At 45.4% G+C, this 20,744-nt stretch overlaps 2 protein-coding genes across 2 annotated transcripts in view; one reads left to right on the forward strand and one right to left on the reverse strand.

The window, feature by feature from the left end:
• Window positions 1-15,232, reverse strand: part of WWC2 (WW and C2 domain containing 2) — a 147,764-nt gene extending 132,532 nt beyond the window's left edge. Inside the window, exon 1 of the mRNA XM_081220695.1 lies at window positions 14,727-15,232. Coding sequence (XP_081076821.1) covers window positions 14,727-14,857 — 131 coding nt within the window. The 5' untranslated portion in view covers window positions 14,858-15,232. The remainder of the gene's footprint in view (window positions 1-14,726) is intronic.
• A 35-nt stretch (window positions 15,233-15,267) lies between these two features.
• On the forward strand, window positions 15,268-18,262 carry LOC308608199 (uncharacterized protein; the record flags this gene model as incomplete). The annotated part of the gene is made up of 4 exons (XM_081220922.1): window positions 15,268-15,406; window positions 15,562-16,680; window positions 17,050-17,181; window positions 18,201-18,262. 2 exons carry the CDS (start codon window positions 15,268-15,270, stop codon window positions 16,488-16,490), a joined length of 1,068 nt encoding a protein of 355 aa, XP_081077048.1. The 3' UTR covers window positions 16,491-16,680; window positions 17,050-17,181; window positions 18,201-18,262.
• Window positions 18,263-20,744: the final 2,482 nt, after the last annotated feature.

Genomic DNA, 20,744 nt, shown 5'->3' on the forward strand with positions numbered 1-20,744 from the left:
TTAAGTTCTCTTATCCCAGAATATCTTTTAGAATTAACATCCTAACATTATATCTGTGCTTTTAAAACTGACATATTAAAAATCTAAAAATCCAATTTAAATTTTCAAAATTAAAATAAGACTTTTGTTTCAAAAAAAGAAATCACTGTTTCCTAACATGCAAAGGTGCACGGGGGACTTACCGGGCGGTCCAGTGGTTAAGACTTCGCCTTACAATGCAGGGGGTGTGGGTTCGATCCCTGGCTGGGGAGCTAAGATCCCACATGCCTTGTGGCCAAAAAACCAAAACATAAAACAGAAGCAATATTGTAACAAATTCAATAAAGGCTTTAAAAATGGTCCATATCAAAAAACAATCTTTAAAAAAAAGGACACAGATGGCGACCTAGAGATGCCTGGGAGGAGGTGCCTGATCCCCTCCTCAAGGTGCACAGGCTCCGCAGGTTCTGCTGAAATCTTAAAGAAGAAAGTTATGCCTGTGCCTGCAAACTGTGTAAAGGGCTAGTGCTTCAGGGTTTGTTCTCAAGAGTGAGCTGGGGAAGAGGCGAGAATGCAGGATGAGGACAAAGGGCGTCTCTTTACTGAGTCCTGCATTCCCCAACGGAGAATCAATTACATTATCACTATAAATCCCTAAACCGGCCCGTTCCCAGCCCTCGTGCCTCTAGCTGGGGAGCTGACTTCCGCAGTCCAGCCTGATTCCTAGCGCCCTTCCGGAGAGTGAACTCAGGGAAATCCATCCAGCAGCCTCCACTGCCGGGCCAGCTCTGGACTTCCCTTCAGATGGGCCAACCTGTGCCTTCACTACTGCTGCTAATTTAGGTAAACACTGCTCGTTTAACCAGGACAAAGGAGTATAATTGAAAAATCACACAGCAGAGTCAAATAGCAAGCAGTCACCAGGAGTCAGGAAAGTTTAGGCTGAAGTAGGGTGGAGAGCCATGAAACAAATACCATCGGGACAAAAGAAGTCTTTAGGAAGGAGATAAAGTGTGGTGAGGGGAGGACGAGAGACAGCTTTTAAAAAAAAGAAAGTTGGGAAATTTCAGATAAATCATGGGTTTTCTATGCAAACCACTACACACGGCTTCTTTTCGGCCACAATAGTAAATGCAGTCGGACGACTCAACGCTTGGCTACTCGGCTGCAGCCTGTAGTCTTTCCTCATTTGAATAGTATTTTAGGAATGTTTTGTCAAAGTGTCGGATGATTATTCACTTCTACCGCATTCTTCCCTTCACCATGATCATTATGGTCATAGTAACTATTTTATAGGCAGAACATTCACAACATTAAATGCTGACCTTTTTTAACCTGTTCAAATTCATGTATTTATTTGCCCACAATTCCTTTAAAAAGGAAGATTAACTTTAACAACTGTTGCTCATAGCAACACAGGAACAAAAGATTTTTCACATGCATAATCTAAGCATTTAATTAAAATTCACAAACTTGGATCTCAAACGGAGTCAAAAGTAGAAATGTAAGAATACTAGATTCCCAAATAGCAGCAGTTACAGAGTATATTGTTCAGCTATCACAAATACAAAAGAAGGGTAGCTTGTGACAGGGATAAGGAGTGTACGGGTTTCAAGATTCCTTTACAACCACCATTTTAGTGAAGTGCTTATATTCTTCCAGGTAAGTTTCACAGCATAAATAAATCAAACAAAAATATACCATATTCTCACTAAGTTTCTATCACTTCCCTTTTTCCAAGGCCAGAGCCTGAATACAAATCTAAGTAGTGTAAAGCAAACTCTAACAAGGCAATTTACAGAAGGAGATGATTTTTCCCCTCAGGACTTAAGCTCAACTGCAAGAGTCAAGGTAAAAAAGAATTCCAATCAAGGTCTGTATTTACGCATTTGTGAAACCAAGGCAATCTCAGACAACAGATTGCCCATTAGGATTTAAATCAATGGAAAAGAGAGAGTTCTATTAAAGAATCTGGAAGAGCTGATCTGGGGCTGAGCTGTCGAGGAAAGCTTCAGGTGTTGAAATTAAGTCCTCTAGGGGAGCTGTGACCTCCAACCCCAAACCCAAGGCCAAGGACTCTTCTGAGTAGTACCTGGAGGTCACACACAGCAAAAAGCACAGCTTTGAAGTCAGACAGACATAGGTGAGGTCTGCCACCTCTCCTTAACAGCTTTGTGCCCTGAGACAAGACACTACCTATTAAGCTCAGTTTCCTAAAATGGGGGTGCTAATGGTTCCTGTCAAAGGTTTCATTTATTCAGTAAGTATTTATTAAGAGCTTGCACAGAACTGAAATACAACAGTGCACAAGACAGACACAGGACCTGCCATCATGGAGCCTGAAACGACATATATGAAGGCTCAACAAATGGTGCATACATCATTATCATCATCATCTTTAGCACAGTGGTGGAAAGTATAAGGTATGCTCCAGTGAGAACAAATACACCATCTTGGCTGGAGCAAGGTTTCACTCCCCCCAAAACACTGGCATGCTTCAGGGCTCAGTCCTGGGACCTCTTCTTTTCCTTCTCTCCCAAGAGTCTCATCCCATCCCACAATTTAAAAATACGATCTATGTATACCCAAATTTAGCTGTCTCCCAAACTCCAGACTCTATATCCATCTGCCTATCAGATATCTCCACGTACATGTCTTAACAGGCATCTCAGACCTATAAATCTGCAACAGAACTCTGGATCGCTGATGTAACTGGATACCAACCAACCATACTCCTTCCTTGGTCTTTTTCCCATCCGTAAATCAGTAAATCCTTCATCCCTCTCTTTTCCTTATGCCTCACATATCTAAAGCATGAGTAAGTTCTTTCACCTTCACCTAAAAAACATATCCCCAATCCATTGCCAAAGCCACCATTCCAGTTCAAGGTCTGATTGTTTCTCATTTAGATTATATCACTGAAATAGCTGCTATGATTCCGTCTCCGCAGAGCAATGATCTCTTTTTTTAAAAATGGGTAAGAACATATTTACACACACACACACACACACACACACACACACACACCATCATTCCTCCATTCAACTGAGAACTCTCCAATGGCTCCTGGATGCCCTTAAAATGTTGATGGTCTACAAGGCATACATACAGGCCTTTTTGACCTCTCTGCCTCCTGTCATAAGCCCTCCCACTCCCCCACCCCCACATCTCTGCACTGCAGCCACACCAGCTCCCTTTCAGTTCCTTGAACATACCAACCTCCCTGGCACTTTGGGACAGTGCAGTCCGACAGAACTTCCTGTATCGACAGAAATGCTCTATATCCGCACACGTGGCTATTGAGCACTTAACACGTGGCTAGTGAGACTGAGGAACTAAATGTTTAACTTTATTTAATTTTGATTCATTTAAAGAGCCACATACTCCTAGCAGCTATCACACGGAATACTAGACAGAGCAGGGCTAGGAACCTAACCTGCTCCTCTGCCTGGACTCTTCCCCCAGATCTTCACGTGGACGGTGCTTTCTTACCCTCATGGCTCAGCTAAATTGTCAGCTCCTCGGAAAGGCCTGACCACTCCACTCAAAGTAGCTCCCACTGACAGCATTATCACTGCACCTTGGTTATTTTCGTCAAGACACATTCAGTACTGCCTCTATAATCTGTCTCCCTCAAAGTAGAATATAAAATCCATCCAAGTAGAGACCTTGCAGATTTTATTCATTGCTATGTCCCTAAGATACATGTACTTGGCACATAGAGTTTTCAATACATGTTTGTTTGATGAATGGCTGAATGAATGAATGAGTGAGTGGATGGCTAGGAGGCCAAGTCAGTAAAAGTAGGCTGGGGACAGATTGTGGAAGCTTCTGGAAGAAGGCAAGGGTCCCTCAAAAACTTGCATTTCATTTCCATGAGTATGGGCTCTGCACTGTTCCTGAGTGTCCCTGGGGGGACAGGCAGGCTAAGCAGGGGGCACAAAGGAACAGTACACACGCAAAGCAGGTCTCCACCCCCAACTGACTTGAAATCAATTTATGAGAACATAACTGATGCAGACACACGGATGCTCCTTACATATGAGACATCAAGAAATCTCTCAGGAATGTATCCACATACAATCTAAAGGCATACCTTTAGAGGGGAAAAGGACTGGAGGGATATTAGAAAATCAAGTTAGCTTTGTAGTCTTCGGAGCTGCAACAGCAAAACAGGACAGTAATGTTGTGTTAAACATTCAGCCAAGTTAAATACCGGTTTAGAGTCATACTGTCCTCTGAGAGCTGTCACTAGCTGTGTCACTTAGCAGAAAAGGGGGAGGGGAGGCAATGAGGGGAGGAAGTTAATGATCTGTTTCTAACAAGTTCAAACACCCTGAAAATCAGCAAAAAGGGAAAGAATAAAGTGTAGAGAGTATTACTGACCGGCCAAAAATTAGCAAACCTGGACCTAGAAGCTGGCAAAACCGACAACCCAGGGATACCACATACAATACGGATTCCACACATTCCTTCACTGTCATAATTTCAAAGAAACAAAAATTTATCTCTATTTAAAACCAACACACTAGGAAAACTGCAAAGTAAATTTCGGTACTAAATGAAACTGTGTGCTCTTCAAAGTTTTGAGAGTAAACATTTCCTACCACGCTTTAAACTTACTTTACTGAATATCAGTGCCACTTAATAAAATTACCCTCCTGCATAAAACGGAGCAGTATCAGTAAAGTAATTCCACGGTCACTCACTGAGTCAGAATCTTCATCCGGAGTTGATATAGCACAAATCTCTTTAGGTCGACCTTTCCTACAACGTGAATTGTCGCTACTCAAGTTTGAACCCAAGAGAAAACAGCACGAGCAGAGAGGCACCAGCGGCTCTGAGGAAAGCCTCTCCGCCTGCTAAATCCCAACACACTCATTTTCCCAGAAATATAATACTAGGGAGACTTATTTAGCTAAAAGTCACTATTAAGTCAAAATAATGTCTACATTTCTTCAAAACGAAATCTCCTGCCTCCACCCGCAGTGAGATCAAAGCAGGTTAAACGTACATCTCTGTGCAAATTCTCTACTGGGACCACTGTAGTTCCTCCCGTGTTACAGGAGTAAAGCAACAGCTCCCAGGGCTTAGCTCGGTTACTCTGCTGCTGGTCTACTTCCCAGTGGGCTCCGTTCTCAGCGCTACTCACTGCTGTCTTCTCAGAACCATGATTTCTTGACTGACATCCGGGTTAATAGTATAGGAGAAATTATTTGCAGTGTGACACAGTTTTAGCCCCTCAGGGCATCCTTGGAACACCTGTAACTGTGACAGGCACCAGCTGTGTAAAGATAGTACCTGGAATTATTTTCTATTTGATCATCATCACCAACTGTATGATTTTATAAATACTATCAATACGTCCCAAGAAAGTCAGTGTTTCCAACGATCAAAACAGATCACTGTTACATTTATACTGCCAAGAGTAAACTGTAAACAAACAACTATGGTACTTCCAAAAGTTTGTGGGGTTTTTTGCCTGTTTCTCTCCTGTCCCTATGTATAATTCCAGTTACATCAGAGAAGAATGGGCTTGGAAAACTTTAAGTAGCATGCTGCATGTCATTAGAAGAAAAGTAATAAGAGAAGCAAAGCAACTCCTCCAATTCGGCATCCAGGTCTGATTTATTTTTATACGACAGTGCTTAGAGTCCAAGTGATTTGTGAAAGCTATGATCAATGATCACTGATCAACATGCCATTTTATCATATAAGATGAATATTTCTCTTAAATGTTTGAATAAAATATTTCAAAGACTTTATCATCTCACTTTACATCAGAGGCTCTGGAAAGGGCCAGAGAGTAAATATTTAAGGCTTTATGGGTCACATACAATCTTGGACACATATTCTTCTTTGTTTTTGTTTGTTTGTTTTACAACCCTTTAATGATGTAAGACCCATTCTTAGCTGGAGGGCTACACAAAAAGAAGGCTGCAGGCTGGGATTTGGCCCTTGGGCCATAGTTAGCCCACCCCTGCTTTTCAAGTATACCAAAAAACCATAATTATATAGTACGGCCACTTTGACTAAGGAAAAACACTTCCAACTGTTTTGTGTGTTTTTCTGTAATTTTTTTTTTTTTTTTTTTTTTTATAAATTTATTTATTTATTTTTGGCTGCGTTGGGTCTTCGTTGTTGCGCACAGGCTTTCTCTCGTTGTGGCGAACGGGGGCTACTCTTCGTTGCGTTGCGCGGGCTCCTCATTAAAGTGGCTTCTCTTGTTGTGGAGCACAGGCTCTAGGCACGCGGGCTTTGGTAGTCGTGGCTTGCAGGCTCAGTAGTTGTGGCTCGCGGGCTCTAGAGCGCAGGCTCAGTAATTGTGGTGCACGGGCTTAGTTGCTCCACGGCATGTGGGATCTTCCCGGACCAGGGCTTGAACCCCTGTTCCCTGCATTGGCAGGCAGATTCTTAACCACTGCGCCACCAGGGAAGCCCAAGTAAACTAATGTTTTGAGAACAGTTTTAGATTTCCAGAAAGCACGCAGTTAATACAGTTTCCATACATCCCACCCTCCGTTTCCCCTACTGCAGTGGTACATTTATTAAAATTAATGAACCAACGTTGATACATTGTTATTAACTAAGATGCAGATTTCCTCATCTTTTATGTAATGTCCTTTTTCTGCCCCAGAATCCCATCAGGACACCCTGTCTCTTTAGGCTCCTCCTGGCTGTGACAGTTTCTCAGACATTCCTTGGCTTTGATGACCACGTCAGTGTTAAGGGACACTAGTCAGACAGTTTGTGAAACGCCCTCTGTTGAGATTTAGTGGGTGTTTTTTTCTCACGATTAGACTGGGGTTTTGACAGTTTTTTGGGAGAAAGATCGCAAAGAAAAAGTGGTCATCACATCAATGGTACATCAACACGACTTATCACTGTTGACATTTACCTTGATCACCTGGCTGAGGCTATGTTTGTCAGGTTTCCTCCAACTGCTTTAAAAAAAATTAATAAAAATGGTTTTAATTCTTACTATATATTACTAGTTTAAAGCTTTTAGACAGCAAATGATCTTGAATAAGCTGGCTGTATACATACACGCACACATTATGATTCATTATCTATGTGATTCACATCTATGCCTCTTAAAATATATTATATTTGAAATGAAGACAAAAATTAATATGGACATTGCCAGTAGATTCTACTTTTAATTCACCCTAACTCTTCTTCCTTTGCCTATTAGGAGACACAAAAAAGGTGGGTAGAGTGGCAAAGGCTAAAAGGCTAGAATAAAGGAGGAAAACTTGGGTCCTATTGAGGCTATCAAAACACTGCAGGAAATGCAAATCAAAACCACAGTAAGATACTAGTTCATCCCACCAGAAATGCTAAAAAAAGAAAAGAAAAGAAAAGAGCAAGTGTTGGTGAGGGTGTGGAGAAGCTGGAACACTCATACACTCACACACTCACAGGCTCACACACTCACACACTCATACACTCATACACACACACTCATACACTCATACACTGCTGGTGGGGATGTAAGTGGTGCAGCCGCTATGGAAGTTTGGCAGTTCCTCAAAAAGTTAAACATAGAATTAACATATGACCCAGCAACTCCACTTCTAGGTATTTTATCCAAGAGAACTGAAGACATACATTCATATAAAAATTATACATAAATGTTCATGGCAGTATCATTCATAATAGCCAAAAAGTAGAATAAACACAAATGTCCAACAGCCGATGAATGGATACACAAAGTGTGGTATAGCCATACAAGTTATTATTCAAAGTCATAAAAAGGAATGAAATACTGGTACATGCTACAGCATGAATGAACCCTGAAAACATTATGCTAAATGTCATTAAGAAGCCAGACACAAAAGGAAACATACTGTATTATTCCATTTACATGAAATGTCCAGTATAGGCAGAAACATAGAGACAGAAAGTAGATTAGGGGTTGCCAAAGGCAGCAGGGGTGGGGGAAGGATGGGGAGTGAGCTCTTAATGGGTACAGGGTTTCTTTTAGGGGTAATAAAAATGTTCAGGAATTACATAATGATCATGGTTGCACAACACTGTGAATATACCAAAAAAAAATCCTGTACTGTACACTTTAAAATGGCTAATTTTATGTGATGTTTTTATCTCAATAAAAAATAAATAACTGGGGAAAAAAGCCACTGAAGACACTGAAAACATTCTGAAGCTATATATTTGGGAAATCATTTTTAACCCACAACTTATACACACACTGTGCCTTTAAAAATCCCTTTCCTACTCTTTATACTTCTGTGGTGATTTTTCCAGTAACAGGAGCTTCAGAAATGGATGAAGAGGGCTTCCCTGGTGGCGCAGTGGTTAAGAATCCGCCTGCCAATGCAGGGGATTGGCATTGGTTCGAGCCCTGGCCCGGGAAGATCCCACATGCCGCGGAGCAACTAAGCCCGTGCGTCACAACTACTGAGCCTGTGTTCTAGAGCCCGCGAGCCACAACTGAGCCCGTGTGCCACAACTACTGAAGCCCGTGCGCCTAGAGCCCGTGCTCTGCAACAAGAGAAGCCACCGCCATGAGAAGCCCGCGCACCGCAACGAAGAGTAGCCCCCACTCACCACAACTAGAGAAAGCCCGCGCGCAGCAACGAAGACCCAGTGCAGCCAAAAATAAATAAACAAAAAATAAATAAATTTATTTTAAAAAAAAGAAATGGATGAAGAAATTAGTCCAAAATTCTAACAAGAAATCAGTTCAACCAATTTCAGTCAAGTTCATAGGACCGGAGCATACACAAGCCTAGGGCCCCTATCTCAAGGAAGTTACATTTCATTAGGGCTAACACCGTTTCCTACATTTCAGTAACTCCCATCGGCAAAATGAGGCTGGTCACACTCCTCTAGAGTGGTGGCATCATTTTCCTACAGACAACTACTCCGAAAAACTGAGCAAGTGCCATCCACAAGGCAATATCTCCAGGCCCCAGAGGCAGGCAGCACAGAGCCTGGTCAGGCTGCAGGGCGGCTTCTACACTTTTGCCAGCCCACCAGGGCTTGCCCACAGGAAACTGAAATCCTGGCTTGCTTGAAGGCCACATGTCACAGTGGCTGATTACATAGCTCACAACTTAGTGATTTGCTGCTAAAAAAAGAAAAAAGAAAAAATTACTTATTTATAAATAATAGTCTTTCTTGACAATGCAATTATTGTCCTGAGAGTTCCAACAAAACTAAGGTGCAAACTATGGACTAGTAAAGTCAGAGAAGAAACCTCAGTCATGGACTAGGCAACCACTGCTCACTCCAGCTAACATCACAGCAAACTGTTGAAAACAAGAAATATTCTGTCGGGAATTTTTGGAAGACAGCATAGTTTAGTTTAAATTAGGGCTTCCCATAGTGATTTAAAAAAAAAAAAAAAAAAAAACTTCTTTTAAGAACCTCTCCACACTTCAAATACCATAATCACTGAAATCATAGTAACCACTTGGCACCCAGACTTGGACAGAGCCTGGAGAGGGATGACTCCCAGCAATCTATGACAAGGGCGGTTGTGATTAAAACTATTGGGGCTGATTTTGTGTTCTCTGCTCTTATAAGTGATTCACATATTTATACTGTTAGTCAAAATGTGGCAGCTTAATTCTCTCATTATTTTTAATCTAACTGGAAAATCAATTGTCTCTGGTTGTTGGTGGTTATGGCTATAGTTAGGAAAACCCAACAACAAGAAATTGGAAACAAGAGTAGCTCAACTAGTAGTATTCTTTCATCAACTTCACAAACTTTCTGTATCAACTGGCCTAACCAACATTCATTTAACATCTACCAGATACAAAGGATACAGAAAGCAGGAATAAGCAATTAGGTCTTTTGAAGAATTCACACTCCAGCAGTAAGTAGGTTTAGCAAAATTACTTGCTTTGACTTTGAAAGAAAGACAGCAGAGAGTTGCATACAGCCTAACCAGGTGCCACAAACTGGGCGTGGAGAGCCAAAGTTAACTCAGACACTGGTGACACCCAGCTGACATCCTCTTCCTCCTCATTGTCCCCCAGCCCCAGCCCCCAGGATTTCTTCCCCTCAATTAGAAAGTACAGGTTGCTCAACATCTGATCCAAGCCATAAACCAGAGATTATGGTCTATCAGCCCTTTTTAATATAAAGTCATTTTGTGTGGTGGTAAATCTTTTAAGTTCAGCTAGACAAAGTTATTGTATCCCTGGGTAACGTCCAATCCGAGGATGGAAAGCAAACAAAATTCCACTGGGAGTCCGTAAAACCACTCATCCTGTCTCTGAGCCCTGCCCACCTTAGCCACCTACTCCTCCAAGAGGCAAATAAATCCATCATCCCACCTTTTTCTCCCACATTGAATACAGTTTTTTTTTTTTAAAGCACCAGGCCATTTGGCCATGATCTATAGCCCACCATAAACACCATTTGGTGCAGTCAAAGGGTGCCCATGGTGAGCAAAATAAGAGGTGAGTGAGGGAGCAGACCTGCAAAATAACAGTTGGCCTACCTAGGGTGGGGAGGATTGCCAAGGAGTCACAGACAGGAGCTTTCCCCAGGATTGAGCGGGGGCGGGGAGGAGAGGAAGGGCAAAGTCAAGACTGTTAGAGTAAAACTGTAATCTATGCAGGTTGATACAGAGCCCCAAACTGAACTTCTAATGTGCTCAAGAGTGCACCGAACTTCCAAGTTCTACGTGGCCTAGTACTGTGGTTCAATGGGGTCAGCTCGATGGGTCCCCAACCCACACTCCCAAGGCATTCACCCTACGTGGCCAGCTCAGGGATCAGAGCATCCTACCTAGCTGACAGGAACCTCTGAAGACCAAGAAAGACTGGTCAAGTGGAAACCACCTAAGTATCCATCAACAGATGAACAGATAAAGAAGCTGTGGTATACAGTATGTGATATACAATGGAATACTACTCAGCAATAAAAAAGAACAAAATTTTGCCATTTGTGGCAACATGGATGGACTTGGAGGGTATTATGCTAAGTGAAATAAGTCAGACACAGAAAGACAAATACTGTATGATTTCACTTTTATGTGGAATTTAAAAAATACAACAAACTAGCGAACATAACATAAAAGAAGCAGACTCGCAGATACCGAGAACAAACTAGTGGTTACCAGTGGCGGGGGGCAGGGGTAACACAGGGGTGGGGAGTGGGAGGTACAAACTACTGGGTGTAAGATGGGCTCAAAGATGTATTGTACAGGGCTTCCCTGGTGGCGCAGTGGTTGAGAGTCTGCCTGCCAATGCAGGGGACGCGTGTTCGTGCCCCGGTCCGGGAGGATCCCACGTGCCGCGGAGCAGCTGGGCCCGTGAGCCACGGCCTCTGAGCCTGCGCGTCCGGAGCCTGTGCTCCGCAGCGGGAGAGGCCACGACAGTGAGAGGCCCACGTACTGCAAAAAAAACCAAAAACAAAACAAAAAAGATGTATTGTACAACATGGGGAATAGAGCCAATATTTTGTAATAACTGTAAATGGAAAGTAACCTTTGAAAATTGTATAAAATGAAAAAAAAATTGCATAAAAGTAAAAAATTTAAAAAAAAGACTGGTCAATCAGCCTGAAAAGTCAACCCTGGGCAAAGAGGTTCTCCTCCATCGAGAGACCCCTGAGCATGCCGAGATGTCCAGGAAGACTAGAGGAATGACAAAGGACACAGGCTCCAGAGTCAGACTATCTGGCTCTGAACCCTGGCTCCACGTTTAACTACGATGGCAGTCTCCCTGAGACTCCATTTCCCCATCTGTAACTGGAAGATAATAACAGCACCTACCTCATAGGACTTCTGGGAGAATCAAATGAGATCACAGTTAAAGAGCTTAGCAGGGTGGCTCTCACACAGAAAACACTGAGAAAATGTGTGCAGTACCTCTACTATTTTCAGGGGTAACTGGAACTACCCGTCAGTTCCTAAATTGGAATGACAACAGTACAACTACTACTCTTTGGTGGGGCCGTAGTTAGGGGCCCCCAACATCTCCATGGCGTTGCTGGTATGATCTTCACTTTAGAGTTGAAGAATGGAGCTTTACAGGGGTCCAGACACTCCTCTAAGCTTTCTCATCTAATACAGGTGGAGCAAGGAAAGCTCTGATCACATTGCAGCGGAGTCTGCATCATGTAATGGCCCTCCAAAAGCTTCAGAGCATTTTAAAATAATACTCCAATAGTCTAAAATCACTACTTATTGAATAAAATTATGTTCCTGTGAAATCTCCAAGCCTTCCCCCGTGACATCTGCATAATAACCTATACAATCAGAAATACTTCACAAATTCTGATAGACCGTGAAAACCACAAAATTATCTTTCTTAACATAAATATGACTGGGTAAATCATCATGCCCATCTTAATGAAATGGATTTAAAAGTTCAAAAGTACTGCAGACCCACAGCTTATCAAGTCACTTTTTTTTCAGGATTTGTAATTTGATCCTGTAAAAGAAGGGGCACATTCCAATTGGCCTGTGCAACACCTCTCTGCCCATGTGTTTGGTGAGTGTGTAACAAAATTGCCTAGACGTAATAGTTCTCCAAATATCCCCTTCCACCATCTCTTGCACTAGTTAGCAAGACTTACAGACACTTCACTGCCCTAAAATAAAACACAACCAAATTTAAACTATGTCAATGTTGACTCATCTCACAGAATGTCTTTTAAAGCTCTAATACTGAGATCCAGAAATATGTATAACCAGTCAAATTTATAAATACTTAAAGATCCAACAGCAAACTGGAATAATAACAAATCACCTTAGTCAAAACTGTTTGTCCCCATCAAATGAATTGGTTACCCGGTTTCTTAAAAACAGAGCTCATGATAATTGTTAATCCATTAACAATTTTAAATAAAAGACATGCTTAACTTGTTTAAGAAGTAGTGATAAAGATAAGCCAAGCCATATAATTTTATTTCACTTTCTATTTGCTTTACCCAGGCATTACACAGTCTTGTAATCCTTGCTAGTAAACACAAATGAGATGATATTAACAAAACATGTAAATTGAAGTAAAAGAGAATCTAAAATGCCTAAATATTTCAAGAATGCATTGCAGTTTCAATAACCTGAAACTCCATGTATCAGAAAGCAGAAATAATTACCATACAACTGTAAAAGTCAAATATTTATACAGGTGCCTTAAAAGCCACTGTTGGGTGCACACCATCATCACTGAAATTTACTATCTGTTAAGTAGTTTCAAAGTGCAATAACTGGCTTGGAGCGTGAAGTTTATGACAACAACTAATACATCTGGAGAGACTGTGAAGGCGTGATGCTTGTCATAACTTTCATCAGGTCAGCAACACGCAGCCAGGCTAGAGCAAGACAGGACCTCAGCACAGGTGTCTTTTCTCATTTCAAGAGGGAAACCTAAACCGATACCTTCATGGATAATTTAACAAGGATTGTTCCATAAATTTATAATGTCACTTGTGACTTTCTTATAACTGCTCTTCAGTAGCATTCAAAAACAATATTCTTAAGATAAAAGTAACTGAGAACATAAAGTATGAAACTATTTCAGCTTCAAATTGAGAAAAGGGGGAATGTTTAATAGGAGAAGGACCTAAAAAGGTTATAAACCCCTAAGGCCACATTCCATAAAAAGGGGGAAAGAAATTTCAGAAATGATAAACATCCAAAATTTGGAATTATCCCTAATGGTATATTATTTAAATTTATAAATAGGAATACCTCCTTAATAGTTTACAAATTTACAATTAGGAAAATCTCCTCTTATTCTTCCAATAATTCTAACTGTAAGAAATTTTCCTTTTCAGGGTAAAAAGAAAGATGGAAAAGAGAAACAACATTTGTGAACATTCAGCTAAACTTCAGTTCCTGAACTTCTTAGATGATGATATTGTTATGTTTCTCCTCTTCACTTCTGAGCAGGAATAAAAAGTGTGTTGAAAACTACAAGAAACCACGCTAAGCTCAAGTCAGCGTTCCTCAATAACCAAGGTTCGGTTCCACTGTTCATTTCACCGCTTCTTACTTCAACACAGCATCTGCCTTTTCAAGATCTGAGAGTCAGTTCAAGTTTTCAGGTGAAGATAAACACTAAGCAGTAAACCCCCAAACAAGCGTCTCGAAACTCTGGGGGGCAAAGTCAGTTACACCCACCACCAGGGCCCAGCAAGGAAGGGTGCCCGGGGCCCCCTCAGGCCCAGGGCCTCTGGCCCGACCATGGCGTGCCCCGTCAAGAACGTGCAGGCAAGGCTGGGAGCCACGGACGGCCAGAGAGATGCCACAGGTGGCCTGGACGGCTGGCTGGCCCCGCCTGGCACTTAGGCCTCCTCCTCCGGGAGGCCCAGGGCCGGGCCCCGCCTCCCAGGCCGAATGGACCCTCCAGCCTCTTGCTGGCCAACTTCAGGCGGAGGCGAGCCCGGAGCAGGGCTCAGGGGGCCCCTCTGGGTCCGTGAACTGGACACTGTGACCGCCCAGGGCGTCAATTCCACCCTTCCCTCTGCGCCCAGAGTGTCTAAAGGTCCCGGGGCCGTCGCAGAGCGGGTGACCAAGAGGGCCCTGGAAGGGGCGGCTGCAACCGGCCCCCTCCAGGGCGCCTGGCCGGCTGACGCAGCCCCGGCTCCGGCAGACGGTCCCGCGCCTCCTTCCCGGGACCCCTCCCGGCACCCTGGTCCGGTGACGCCCCACGCCCCCCGCGCCGCGGGCGCCGCCGCTCGGCCAGGTCTCCCGGACAACAGCCGCCGCCGCGCTTCCGAGGCGGGTCCCCGCGCCCACCCGCGGCTCGGCAGCCCACCTGTCCCGGGGGTCGATCCAGCTGGTTCTCCGGGTGTTGTGGTCGATGTAGAAGACCTTGCCGTCGTAGTCCCTGGCCTCCTCCCAGCCCCGGGGTAGCGGCAGCTGCCCGCTCCCGGCCCTCCTAGGCATGGTCGGCGGCCTCGCCGGCGAGCGGCGCCTCCATAGGGACCGGGCGCGGGACGCGGCGGGAACGCGACTGCCCGGCCCGATCCGGGCGCCGGCGAGGGGCTGCGGGGCGCGGGGCGCGGCGGGGCCACGCGCGGGGGCGCCTCAGGAAACCCTGCTCTCGGCCCCGCCGGGGATCAGTCCACCATGTCTGCGTCGGAGCAGGCGAGCGAACCCTCCTCCTCCTCCTCCTCCTCGCGATCGCCGCCGCTGCCTCCGCCTCTTCCTCCTCCTCCTCCTCCCCGTCCCCCTGTGGCCGCCGAGGGTCGCGGCGCCCAGGCTGCCCGAGCCGCCGCCGTCTGGGCTCGGATCCGGGAAGCTCCGCGGAGCTGCGGCCGTGGCGGCGACGGTCTCCTCATTTGCATGCGATTAGCATGCGCCCCGCCCGGGGCCCGCCCCCACCAGCTCCTCCCCTCGCTCCGCTCATCTGCATGCACATTCCTCGCCGCCACATTCCAGGGCTTAACCCTGCCGCTCCCGCGGCACGCTGCGCTTGCCGGGGCGCCGGCCCGAGTCAGGGGCGGAAGGGAGCCGCGGGCCAGGTGGGAGGGAAGACGGAGAAGGAATGCGCTGCTCGCTGCTTCCCCTTGACCCCAAATATCTCCCTCCCTACGGCCGAACACTTGGGGTTTTAGAGTTTCGGGACGGGAAAGGCGGCTAAAGAGAAGTCCCCGCAGCCCTCTCCACCGCCTTCCGACTTCTAGGGAAACCACAAGACTTTCGAGAGGAAAGGGGTGGGGAGGCTCTCTTCGGAAGACAAGGTCCCAGCAAACCGAGAAGGCACAAAGGCTCCCCCGCGCCCCCTCGGACCCCGGGGCGTTCCGGGCGGTGGGAAAGTGTGAAAAGCAGAGCCAGCGCTCGAAAGCGCGTCAGTGGCGCGTCCGGGGCGGTGTCGCCCCTGGGGCCTCTGCAGGGCGCCCGGCCCTCCGTGACCTCAGCCTCGCGGCGGAAAGCGAAGGCGGATCCCGCGGTCCGAGGGCGCCGCGACTTGCCTGCCCCGGTGCCCCGCTGCGCGGGGGAAACTCGGGCCAGATTCGGAGAAGCCACTGCACCCCCCCTTCCCCGCCCCCCCCGCGCCGCGACCGTCGTCGTCGTCGTCCGCCGCGCGCGGGCCTGGGGCGCTCCACCCGGGGGCCCCGCGCTGGACGTGCACGCGCCCGCGAGCCAGCCCCTTCCGTCCGCCCGCGCCCCGGGAAGTCCCCCGCCCGCGCCCCGGGAAGTCCCCCACCCGGAGCCCCGCCGAGGCCCAGAAGGTGTGGGCGAGCCCGCTGGCAGGAAAACGCGGCGGCCTGGCGGCCAGGCTTTCCTAGCCCCTGGATGTGTCCGGGGAGGAACGTGGACTTTCTCTCCTTCCACAAGTATTTATTTATTCAGCAGCTACTACGCCCTGGTCGGCTCTGAGGAGGGTCCGGACGTCGGGCTCCGGACTGGACGGTGCCACGAGCCGCAGGCCTGGCAGGGCCCGGACACACAGCATTTGTGCCCCCAGCCCCTCGGCCTGGGAGGGAGCCTCTCAGTCCCCAGACTCCTCTCCAGCCAGGTCTACACCACCGTCCCCCATTCATATTCTTCTGTGTTACTAAGCAGCTGCTTTTAGAGTAAAAAACAAAAAACGTTGGAAGACCCGGAGATCATTCACCTTTTGGTGTGAATTCGCTTAATCCTGCCGCCTAATTTGTAAAGACTCCCCCACCTTGTGCGGGACGCAGCGCACAGCAAGGGCTTTCAGGGGTTTTGGAGCAACGTCCACCTCCCCTCCTGGGTGCACAGACCGATAAGGAAGTCAGGTGAGCTGAGATTCTCTAAGGCGCGGAGCTGGCGCTGCGCGGTTAGTGTAGCAGCTGCCCTGGAGGCTGGGGACGGCCTTTGGTTCTCCAGGCCGTCGGGGCATCTGCGGTCAATCTCGAAGGTGGAGGAGGGTGGTCCTGGAGAGGAAGGACATGGGGTCAGGCTTGGAACAGCTTCACGGTGGGGACTGGACCTGCCGTCTCGGGCGAGGGCCTTAGAAGGAGTTGTATTTGTACTTGGAGCATCTGGGCAGAAACCTTTTAACTACTAGAAACTCTAGAGAGAACTCCTGGGAAGGAGCTACCAGAGGTCGCAGGAGTTGGGGAACGGAGTCGCCCAAGATGAACTCGCTTACTGTATCTTTCTAGGTCTTCCTCGTTTACACCCAGGAAACTAGGCTTCGCCCGTAACAAAGGGAAGCCCCCGCCTCCAGGTCCTGTGTTCAGCCCCACTCCATTGATCAGGAAGTGGTAACACAAGGCAAGCTTCTCCTGTTCCAGGTGAGATGTGACATCCTAGTGGGTAATCTTAAGGTTGTACTTCTGAATGCTGTGAAAAAGATGAGACCTGGCTAAAACTAAGCTCTCACACCACTGAGTGAACGACCCAGCCAAGCCATTCTGGTTTAAACCTTGCTTCCTGCTGTGCTTTCCCCCTACCCAAACAATTAGAAAACATGTATTATATTAAAATGTCTGCATCCTACTGTTAAAAAAAAAAAAAGGAGCACACTTTGCTGCTGCCACAATTTAGTTTGTTTCACTGGGATGAACTACTGCCCAATACTTCTCGGTGTTATTTCACATTTGATAAGCTTTCAGGGAAGTATTCTTACCCAACTTCTAAAACCGATGAGGAGTCCAAAATAGCACACAGCGGTAAATGGCATTTATTGTTCTATAAATCTCAAGACTTCAAAAAGGGACCCTAAATAGACAAACAAAACTCTGAAGCATTTAAGAGACAAGCTCGCTTCTTCTCCCCCACTGGGTGGCACAGGAAACATTTGGTCACACAAAAGCAGTTAAGATGACAGAAAGGAAAATTGCTCCTCTGCAGGGTTTTTTGTCTTGATCAAGTTTTCACTCTGCTGTTCTGAGTTCACCCAGTTTACATAGTACCATCCCTTTGGAAAATTCCTAGTGGTTAAGATTATCCCTAGTTTATAGATGGATACATTTAGATTTCATTTGGTTCCAGTTGATCATTGGCAGAGAAGGATGATGCTGTCTGCTGTCCTGGATGCCAGATTACCACAGCCTATGGTACCACTAGCCACTGAAGAGTCTGTTTTCTGGCCTTCAATTCCCTTTTCTCCCAGCTTTACATTTTCTCTGGTACTAATAGTCTGTTGGGGGGGGGGGTGAGCTGCCATTAAACAAAGCCCCCACGTCAACGTCCAAATCCTGCGTGGCAGGAAAATTAGCGGTATCAAAAATGGGAGTAGGCAGCGAAATTTATTTCAACAGATAATTAGTTATAACTATCCAAATTTTAAATATGTATACTTTTAATCCAGCAATCCCGGTGCTACAGGTTTACCTACGGATACTAAAGTTCCTCAGGATTTGCAAGGATGTTCATTGTAGCATGCTTTATAATAACAAAACTGGAAAAAACCACCAGCATCCATCATTAAGGGACTAAGTAAATGAATTATCCATACTCAGCAGGCATATTAAAAGCACTGCATAAAAATGTATGTGCTGATCCTGGAAAGATGTCCAGGATCTTTAAGTGAAAAAAAGCAAGGTGCAAAAACCACTTGCTTGTTAACTTCACCGGAGGTGGAGCCAATCATAAAATTTAAAGAACACAGCCTCCTATATACTTCCTTAGTGTCAAAGGGAGAATTCAGACAGTAAATTAAGAGAATGGGGACTGTCAGAAAGGTCTCGTCAAAGCAGTATACATAAGGAAAACGATCATTAAAAGGGATGGGGTCGAGATGAGTGGACATGATTCCAAAATGGACCGGCGTGGCAGGGCGTGCTTGTAGAAGGAAATGGATATTGGAAACTCCAAGGTGAATCTGGCGTGCAAGAGCCCAAGACTGGCTGGAGCCGTCTAGTTAGGAGGCTGGCGTGATAATATAGGTATGAGAGAGATAAAGGTCTGGATTAGAAATAAAGTGAGGAAGGCATGAAAAGGAATGATCCGGCAAGAATTTGCTACTGATTAGATTAAGCAGTAAGTCGACCACAAGGAGGAATCTGGTATGAGTCCAAGATTTTAGGCCATCAAGAGAAACTCAAATAGCTGAAATAAATGAGGAAGTCCAAAGGGGGATCTGATGTGGGGTTTGATTTTAGAAATTAGAGATACCCAGCAGAAAGTTAAAGGTCGGGACTCGAGCTCAAACAAAAGGTCAGAACTGGAAATACATGGTCGAATGTCACCCATCTGAAATTCTGTAAAGCGCTAAGGATTCAGGATTGAATCTTGGGAAAGAAACATCAGTACAAGTCTAATAGCATTAAGTAACCCATCTATAGTCCTGTATTTGGCCTGTAATTCTTCAGTAATTTGATGTGATTTAATTTATTTCTTTGTAAAATGTGGTCTCCATTTTCAGTGATGTGTGTAAGAATTCGTTACTAGCGTGTAATCCATCTCTGAATGAATTATTGTTATAAACTAAGCTTAAGCTATTGAGTCAGCTCATGTGTAGGACAAGATGAACTGGTTTTCAATATTTTAATATCCCCTGTCTCCTCAAGGAGATCAGGGATTATATAAACTGGAACATCTAAATAAGGATAACTTTTTCTTTCCTGAGTCAAACTAGTGACTTTTTTGTTTTTGTTTTTGCTCTTCTGCAACCGAAATGTTAAAATAAATAACATCTCTAGGTATTAGGAATCAGTAGCCCTAATCCACAATTCCTAAATCTTATTGTCTAGACAGTCCTGAAAAAGATAGGCATATGAGCGTTAAGAATTGCCAGTGCCAGGCCAGACCAGAAACCTCGATAACCGCAGCCACTTCCCTGCCAGTTACTCATTATAGCAACACCTTGGGCCACAGCGATCATTTCAGTTCAGCAGTAAGCAACATCAAACAGGTTAGATTTTACCTTTCTCACCGCAGAGGGAGACCCACACTGAGCGAATGCTGTGGTTGCTAAAGAGATAGAAAACATTTAATAGCTGTCTTATTAACTAAAAGGAACAAAAGTTCCAATGCCATGCTTGTATGTGTGAGGCTCTCAGAGGGTGCCTCTTGTATACTCTGTGGGGTAGACTCTTAGAATAAGTATTCACTGACATTCTTTCTTACATATGAAAAAATATAAGGTTCCATTTTCCTTTTACCATCTTTAATTTGCATTTTTCCCCATTCCAACTTTATAATCCACGAAAAACAGCTTCTTTAAAAGATGGGATGGGGGCCTCCCTGGTGGCGCAGTGGTTGAGAGTCCGCCTGCCGATGCAGGGGATACGGGTTCGTGCCCCGGTCCGGGAGGATCCCATATGCCGCGGAGCGGCTGGGCCCGTGAGCCATGGCCGCTGAGCCTGCGCATCCGGAGCCTGTGCTCCGCAACGGGAGAGGCCACAACAGTGAGAGGCCCGCATAGCACAAAAAAAAAAAAAAAAAAAAAAAAAGATGGGATGGTATTCCCTCATCCCTATCTTTTAAAACTATTTTATATCTCCTTTCCTATCCCTCTGAATTTTCCATTAAAATCTTTATTTCTACTTATTATTTCTCAGTCTTTCTCTCTCCACTTCATCCTCTCTCTTTCTCTTAGTTCTTGATTTCCTGATGTTGACTCAATGCTGTGAATTTGGCTTTAAGAAATTTAACTGCAATATAATCTCCCAAATTTGTCTGATTTAGGGATATTCAAACTGAATAAGGAGAAAAAACTGTCTGTGTAATAAAACATGTTCAAAGAAGTCTATTTTGCCAATAGACGTATGGAAAGTTGCTCAACGTCATTAAGAACCAGTGAAATGAAAACTAAAACCACAGTGAGATACTCATGTAGCCGCTACACTGGCAAAAACTTAAGTTTAAAAATATCAGCTGTTGGGCTTCCCTGGTGGCGCAGTGGTTGAGA

This window comes from Mesoplodon bidens (assembly GCF_964165515.1).
Source record: "Mesoplodon bidens genome assembly, chromosome: 20".
Lineage (NCBI taxonomy): Eukaryota > Metazoa > Chordata > Mammalia > Artiodactyla > Ziphiidae > Mesoplodon > Mesoplodon bidens.